General features: G+C 39.7%; 1 protein-coding gene across 1 annotated transcript; it reads right to left on the minus strand.

Annotated features, from left to right (window-relative positions):
- Window positions 1-2,856: 2,856 nt before the first annotated feature.
- Window positions 2,857-6,938, minus strand: LOC120183431. Its single transcript, XM_039188130.1, has 4 exons — window positions 6,825-6,938; window positions 4,379-5,596; window positions 3,891-4,279; window positions 2,857-3,376 (listed from the first exon to the last, which is right to left on the minus strand). Exons 1-4 carry the CDS (start codon window positions 6,936-6,938, stop codon window positions 2,857-2,859), a joined length of 2,241 nt encoding a protein of 746 aa, XP_039044061.1.
- Window positions 6,939-8,788: the final 1,850 nt, after the last annotated feature.

Consider the following 8,788-nt stretch of genomic DNA (forward strand, 5'->3'; position numbering starts at 1 on the left):
CCAGAAAAGGCCTTCTTTATCACATAAGGTCCTTCCCAATTTGGCATCCATTTTCCTCGAAAGTCTTTCTGAATTGACAAAATCTTTCTTAGCACCAAGTCTCCTTCTTGAAACTCTCGTGGATGAACCTTTTTATTATGTTCCCTTATTATACGTTTCTGGTACATTTTCCCATGACAGATAGCTTTTAATCTTTTTTCCTCAATCAGGTTCAATTGATCATACCTAGCATGCACCCATTCTGCTTCATCTGACTTAACCTCTGACAGCACTCGTAGTGACGGAATCTCAACCTAGATGGGTAACACAACCTCCATCCCATAGACTAAAGAAAATAAAGTTGCCCCAGTAGACGTCCTCACTGAAGTTCGATAGGAAAACAGAGCGAATGGTAGCTTCTCATGCCAGTCTCTATAAGTCTCAGTCATTTTCTGTATGAGCCTCTTGATGTTCTTATTGGCTGCCTCTACCGCTCCATTCATCTTTGGGCGATAAGTGGTGGAATTATGATGTTTAATATGGAACTATTTACATACTGACTCCATCATCTTATTATTTAAATTCAAGGCATTGTCAGTGATGATCTTTTCTGGTAGCCTATACCGACAAATAATTTCTCTCTTCAGGAACTTGCAAACTGTTGACTGAGTGACATTTGCATAGGAAGCCGCTTCTACCCACTTAGTGAAATAGTCTATTGCCATAAATATGAAACGATGGCCATTAGAAGCTATGGGTGAAATTTGTCCAATGACATCCATGCCCCACATAGAGAATGGCCATGGAGTAGTCATTACGTGTAATGGATGAGGAGGGGTGTGGAGCTTATCTCCATAAATATGGCATTTGTGACATTTTCTGGAGAAATTGATACAATCAGTTTCCAGGGTTGACCAATAATATCCAAATCTCATTATTTGTTTAGCCATTGTGTGTCTATTAGCATGAGTACCACATACTCCTTCATGCACTTCTTCAATAATTATTCTGGCTTCTTTGGCATCCACACATCGCAATAAGACCTGATCATGACTCTTCTTATACAAGATATCACCATCAAGCACATACCCTACCACGATTCTTCGAACAGTTCTTTTATCATTCTCAGTGGCATGCTCAGGGTAGCTTTGATATTTAATGTATCGCAGGATGTCGTAATACCAAGGATTTCCATCCTCTTCCTCTTCTATGCTATAGCAATGGGCTGGATACCCGTAAGCTTCTATCGTAATAGGCATCATGCTTGAATATTCATTGACTTTGAAAGCTGCTGCCAAAGTGGCCAGAACATCCGCCATTTGATTATCTTCTCTGGGAAGGTAATGGAATGTCACTCTCTCGAATTTTTTAATGAGATCTAGGATCAATATACGGTATTCCACCAACTTCGTATCCTTTTTTTCCCATTCACCTCTGAGTTGATAAATTACCAGGGCTGAATCTCCGTATACTTCGAGTATTTTCACTTTAAGCTCAATGGCAACTTTAAGACCCAGAATACATGCTTCATACTCGGTTATGTTATTTGTGCAATCAAAATTCAATCGGCTAGTGAAAGGATAGTGTTTTCCACAAGGTGAGACGGGAATTACCCCAATCTCGTGCCCTAAAGCATTAGAGGAACCATCGAAATTCATTTTCCACTATTCATTAGTAAAGGAAACTACCTCCTCTGTTGAAATAACCATTAAATCTTCGTCTAGAAAATCGAAGTTCAGTGGTTCATACTCTTCAGAAACCCTACTTGCAATGAAATCGACCACATCACTTCCTTTAACTGCTTTTTGGCTTACATATTAGATATCAAATTCCGACAATAAGATTTTCCAACGAGCCAATCTTCCAGATAAAGCAGGTACACCCATTAGATATTTTAGAGGATCAAGTTTAGATATGAGCCAAGTAGAGTGATACAACATATATTGTCTGAGCCTTCGGGTAGTCCAAACTAAAGCACAACACAACTTTTCTATTGGTGAGTACCTTGTCTCGCAATCAGTAAACTTTTTGCTGAGGTAGTAAATTGCTCTTTCTCTTTTCTCAGTTTTATCATGCTGCCCTAATACGCACCCCATTGAATTCTCAAAGATTGATAAGTAGAAGATTAATGGTTTTCCGTATATTGGTGGAATTAATACTGGAGCATTCGAAAAATATCCTTTTATTACTTCAAAAGCTCCCTGGCAATCATCATTCCATACCCCTGGGTTATTTTTACGAAGAAGGCGAAAAATGGGATCGTACTTATCAGTTAATTACGAAATAAATCGGGCAATGTTTTTTTAATCTTCCTAGAAATCCTCGAACTTCTTTTTGTGTTTGTGGGGGTGGTAAATCCTGAATAGCTTTGACCTTGTCAGGATCTACTTCAATCCTTTTTTTGCTTACTACAAACCCCAAGAGTTTTCCTGATGTTACCCCGAAGGTACACTTTCTTGGATTGAGTTTTAACTGGTAGCTCCTTAATCTTTGGAAAAGTTTCCTCAGATTCTCGATGTGTTCTTCCTCTGTTTTAGCTTTAACAATCATATCATCGACATAGACCTCTATTTCCTTATGCATCATGTCGTGGAATAGTGTTACCATGGCCCTTTGATAGGTTGCCCCTGCATTCTTTAGCCTAAACAACATCACCTTGTAACATAACGTGCCCCACATGGTGACAAACATAGTCTTTTCCATATCATTTGGATGCATCTTTATTTGATTGTATCCTGAAAACCGTCCATAAATGAAAATAGAAAGTTTCTAGTTGTATTATCTACCAGGGTGTCTATGTGTGGCAGAGGGAAATTATCTTTTGGACTGGCTCGATTAAGATCTCTGTAGTCGACACACATACGAACTTTCCCATCTTTATTTGGTACTGGAACAACGTTTGCTACTCATTCCGGATACTTGGCTACTTTCAGGAATCCAGCATTGAATTACTTTTTTTACTTCTTCTTTAATTTTAAGCAGCATTTCGGGTCGTATTCTTCTGAGCTTTTGTTGTACCGGTTTATATTCGGGATTTATTGGCAATTTATGTACCACTAATTCAGTATCTAACCCTGGCATGTCCTCATACGACCAAACGAACACATCTCTGTGCTCTCGAAGTAACTGAATCAGACTTTGTCGTCCCTCAGCAGATATGATGATGCCAATCTTTATCTCATTTTTATCCTCCTCTGATCCTAAATTCAAGATCTCAAAGGGCTCTTCATGAGGCATAATTTGTTTATCTTCTCTCTCTACCATTTTTAGTAGTTCAAAAGGTAAGTCACTTCCCTCATCATTATCATAACCTTCAATTTCCCCTTGACATATGGGCAGCTCGAAATCTATCTTCGGGTCAGAGTCATCAGCACTCATACTATTGATACCGGAGGTCCTGAAAGAATAATGAACGAGAAGATATATATATATACAAATACAGGAGGATCTATCCCATATCAAAATAAAATGAAATAATAATATATAATAAATAACGTGAAAAAAATACAAGGGATGATGTTTGCCATTTCGTGAATTAACAGGAATGCATCATTTATTAAAATAAAAAGCAGATAGATTAACCCCTTACAAGAGATCACCTATTGCCTCAGAGTTTAGACAATAGGGAAAGTTTTTGTGCATTACTCTGAAATAGTTTTGTAAACTACAGGTAATTCTTCTGCTGTCCAATTGTTTAGCACAAAGCTTGGTGGTGTGGGGTAGATACCCATAGTCCTTCCGTCTTTGATTCCTTCCTCTGATATCACATTTATGCCCAAATCCTTCAGAGTATTTTCAATAACAGACTCTTTTGATTATCGACCCCCTGAAACATATGGCCCCTAGATATGAAGGTGTCACGCAAAAATGGGAAATTCATGGGTTCCCACTTAATATCTTCCCCGACTAACCTGGTTTTCCTCCTTTCCTGGCTCTTTTGAAGATTTTTTAACTTTTCCTTTAAGGTCGGTCGATATCCCAGACCAAAACGATCTCGCTTAGTACCAAGAAAAACTGGACTAATATTTCCCTGTAGGCGGCTTCCCAGCCCTCTTCCAACCTTGGCTTCTCTTCCCATAATCATTTTCAGTTCCATTTTGGTACAATTGGATAGCCTAGGCTTTAGAATTTTCTTTCTTTCGGCAATAAAGGTGGCATTAATGAATTCTAAGGCTCTGAAAGAGCACTCGACCGCATCTTCATCTATTTCGACATATGGAGCGATAGTAGATATGGAAGCAATGATATCTTCCTCAGCATTAAGGCATACCAGTCTCCCCTCAATTACAAATTTAAGTTTCTGATGCAAAGTGGATGGCACAGCTCATGCCTGATGGATCCAAGGCCTTCCTAACAAGCAGTTATAGGAAGGCATTATATCCATTATAAGAAATTCGACCTCGTAGGTTGATGGGCCTATGGTTAAAGGAATATCGATCTTCCCCAACACCTCCTTCTTTGTTCCGTCAAAAGCTCGAACGATACTTTGGCAATTTCTCATCTGTGTACTATCAACCGACAGTTTCTTCAATGTCACTAATGGCATCACATTCAGGGCAGAGCCATTTTCAATTAGTACTCGCGATAACACATGTCCCTTGCACATGATGGTAATGTGCAGGGCTTTAGGATTGCCCATCATTCTGGATGGGATCTCGTCATCAGAGAAAGAGATGAAATTATCCGCCTGAATATTTGCAACCAGTCGATCTATCTTTTCAACAGGCACATCTTTTGGTACGAAAGTATGATTCAAAACTTTCAGCAATGCATTTCGATGTGCCTCAAAGCTTAATAGTAGAGAAAGGATTGAGATGCGAGCTGGCAACTTGTGTAGTTGCTCGATGATGCTGTACTCGCTATGCTTCAAAAATTTTAAAAACTCTACAGCCTCGTTCTCTATTACCGGCTCATTAATTGTTGACTCATCATCTTTCATCATTATCTCGACCATTTTTCCTTTATTAGGGGCCGCTATTTTCTCAGGTTCATTGGTTTGGTTAGGAGAATAACATCTCCCACTTTTGGTGAAGTGGCATACCTCATCCACCTCTTTCTTAGCAGCTTCTGAACTCTCAACATTCTCTATTTGGCATTCATACCTCCAAGGGACATGCTTGTTGTCTTTATATGGAAAGGACGACGGATGCATGATCATCACTTTTGGGATTAACCTTTCTATAGTATGAGCTTTCGGTGTGATGACTAAAGGGTAGTTAGTATTGTAAACTCCCTTGGATGTGTCTTCGGAAGCACAAATCTCAATCTCTTTCTCTTTCGTAGCCTCATGGTAAAATTCCATGTCTTTACTATCCATCAGCCTTTGAACCAAGGCCTTGAACTCATCACAGTTTTGAATGACATGATCCTCGCAATGGTGATAGGGGCAAGCATGCTTATTCCCGTTAGCATTAAAGGTCAACCAGCCTACTTTGACCATTTGCCCCCATACCCAATGCATGGGTGCCTTTACTTCATTGACTTTGGTTATGACATCATTCCCTTTTCCTTCAATAACAACATTAACCCCTGTTCCTGCATGGTTCGACAGTGGGTTCTGAGCCACATTAGGTTGCTCACTGTCACCGAAGTTGATAATATTTCTTTGTCTTAATCTCTACACCAACTTTTTAAAGGCCAGACAGTTTTCAATTGAATGCCCCGATGCCCCAGCATGATACTCACATTGAGCATTGATGTCAAACCATTTTGGGTAAGGAGGTTGTATTGGAGAAGTGTGGTAAGGTGACACCACATGTTTGTCATACATGATCTGGAATAATTCTTTATAGGTCATGGGGATAGGGTCAAATTGAACACTTTCCCTTTCCTGTCTTGGTTCTTTCACTCCTTGCTGGACAGGATTTAATGCTAACGATGCAGTTGTCGGTTGTCGAGATACTGTAATGTTATTAGAATTATATTTCTTCACATTACTGACCTCATTATCTTTTTTTCTGGAGGCTTTCGGTTAGATTCTCCCCCGTCTAGCTTCCCACTTTTGACCGCCATCTCGATCATTTCTCCTGCATTAAGTATGTCAACAAAATTCTTGGACGAATTTCCAATGAGATGTCCAAAGAACGAGGCCCTCAGAGTATTTATAAAAAAACATATTGGTTTCTTTCTCCTCTAATGGTGGATGAACTTGCACAGTCATATCTCTCCACCTTTGGGCATATTGCCTGAAGCTCTTGTTAGATCTTTTTTTTCATACTCTGTAAAAAAATTCGGTTCGGCCTCACATCTTTTACATGCTTATATTGCTCTAGAAAAGCCTTAGCCAAATCCTTCCAAGATTTAATTTGAGCCCGACTTAGCTGATTGTACCAATGGATTGATGATCCTGCCAGGCTTTCTTGAAAAGAATGAATTAATAGTTGATCATTTCCCACATAGCCTGTCATTTTTCTGTAAAACATGGTAATGTGTGCAGAAGGACAACTGGTGGCATCAAATTTCACGAAATCTGGAACTTTGAACTTCGGTGGCAACACTAAATCAGGGACCAGACTTAGTTCTCTGGCGTCGATTCCATATAGGTTGGCATCTTCTTTCATAGCTCGGAACTCATGCTTCATTTGTTCCTATTCTTTCTTAATCTCCTTATCCTATTCTTTTTTGTCTTCCTCATCTAAATCATGAACATCTTCAATTGGTTGCGGTTTGTCGAAGAGCCCGTTAGGTTCACTTGTATTTTTTTCGGTTGGACGGTCGTGGCTTGCTGTGCGGGACATGCGGTGGTGTAAAGCCAGGGGGATATAATGGTTCCTCAGCGCAGGACTGATAACTGGAGCCTCTCATTGGACCATATTATTTCCCTGTAGCAAACTAACCAATTTTACCATCATGTCGTCTTGAGCCTTCATTATCTGTTCTCGCATATCCTCTTGCACTTTTTTTAAATTCTCTTGCATTTCAGCTTGAACCTTCTCTATATTGACAATTCTATCATCCATTGCCTTTTTCCGTGTGTTGTACGGATGCTTATATTTGTCCAGTATTCTGCCACATAATCTTTTTATTAATCATGGTGTTTTATTACTGAGGTGTGAAAAATGTGATTATAATGTTATTCATAAAAGGAAATACAATGTAGATGCAATACAAGGTGTTGATTCTGGGACGATTCCTTAGAACAACTTTTTATATAGGAAACAAAGCTCAATTAAAATGATTAAATAGATCACAGATACAACAAAGCTATCTCTCCTAATTGTTGAATATGTCCCAGTAATTCCACAATCTTCTGGTTTTCTTCTGCCTTTGGATCCAGTTCTTCAATCACATCATCAGCTTCCTGTAACAGGTCAACCAAGTGATGAGCCAGTCCTTGAGCTTGCTGTAGGTATCTTGCAATGAGATCATCCCTTTGCTTAACTCTCCACTGAGCCTGCTCCCAACGATAGCGCCATTGCATAACTCCTTCATAAGGGACCAATGGAAGTTCATTTGCTCTTCTTTGCAAATCTTGAACTAAGGCCTCGAGTTCATTCGCACGCTTCATCAATCTTTCCACTTCAGCATGTGCACTACTTTCTCGACTTCGATATCGTTGTAAAGCAGTCTCTAAGCTCAAGACCCTATTCTTTAATTTCTCATTCTGGGTCTGATTCTCTTACAATTATTGTTCAAGGGCATTTTTATCTCTCGAGAGTAATTTTGCCTGATGTCTGCTATGTTTGAGTTCTTCACTGCTTTCCCCAACTTCTCTTTTCAGTCCTGCCACTTCTTGCCTCCATTCAGTAGAAGACTTACTAGAGCTAGCAGATGCCTGATCCTTAATCATTCACTGGTGTGATAAATGGAGGTCATTGAAATCCAATATAAGTTGTTTCTCCACTTTTTCAATCCAATCAGCTCGACTCTTTTGGATGTCAATCTCCAGCCCTTTCTGATACACTTCATCTTCTAGCTTTTGCAAAGTTACTCTTCATTGTTTCCTTTCTGCCTCAAAATCAAGCCTGGCTTGCTCGAGTGGAGACAGGATCACCCTGAGGTGTTCTTCCATAGATTGGATATTCTCTTGATTGCCTATCGGAATATTATCATTGACTCGGTTGCTTCTCCACTCCTCGTATCCTCGAGATAGTCTTGACTCAAAAGTAAAGAGATTTACCCGATGGGCGTGTCTCCAAGCATCAGTGACCCCTTTAATTTTATTCTTATACAGTTCTCCCCTGAATGCGAACTCAAACTTAGATAACTCCCTTGTTGTCGGAATAAACTGTCTCGACCCAAATTGTCGGGAAACCAGTAATGAGGCATACCCTACAGATCCCCAAATACCAGGTAATGAAACCCAATCTCTGTCTCCACATCGATACAATATGTCGGATGAGATATTCCATAAGGTACGCCATAAAATGTCACTGTCTCGGATACTTTTGAAAATGATCATCCACTTTTCCTCAGTAAAACCCCCAGGCCACTGCCGAGAAATAAAATCCTTCAACAGTGAAAAACCATCTAAGAAGACCCAACCAGGTGCTCTCTCGACGTGTTTGAAATGACTAAGGATCCAGGTTAGCAACAATGGTGCACAACTTATGAATCATCATTCCCCTTCTCTTCGGCAAGAGCTCAGGGAACGAAATATTTCTGCCAGAATAGCTGGAACAGGATCCACATGTCTATCCAGTCTTTCAAACATGTCAACCACTGATACATCAATATGTCCCAAAACTCTCGGGAAAATGACCAATCCATAGATACCTAGAGCAAAGAAGTCAATCTTTTTTCTTCGATCAGGATGACAATCAATCAAATCTCTCAGAAGGGTCTAAGTAATGCATTCGTGGTCTCCTTT

This window comes from Hibiscus syriacus, unplaced genomic scaffold, assembly GCF_006381635.1.
Source record: "Hibiscus syriacus cultivar Baekdansim isolate YM2019G1 unplaced genomic scaffold, ASM638163v2 tig00112762_pilon, whole genome shotgun sequence".
Lineage (NCBI taxonomy): Eukaryota > Viridiplantae > Streptophyta > Magnoliopsida > Malvales > Malvaceae > Hibiscus > Hibiscus syriacus.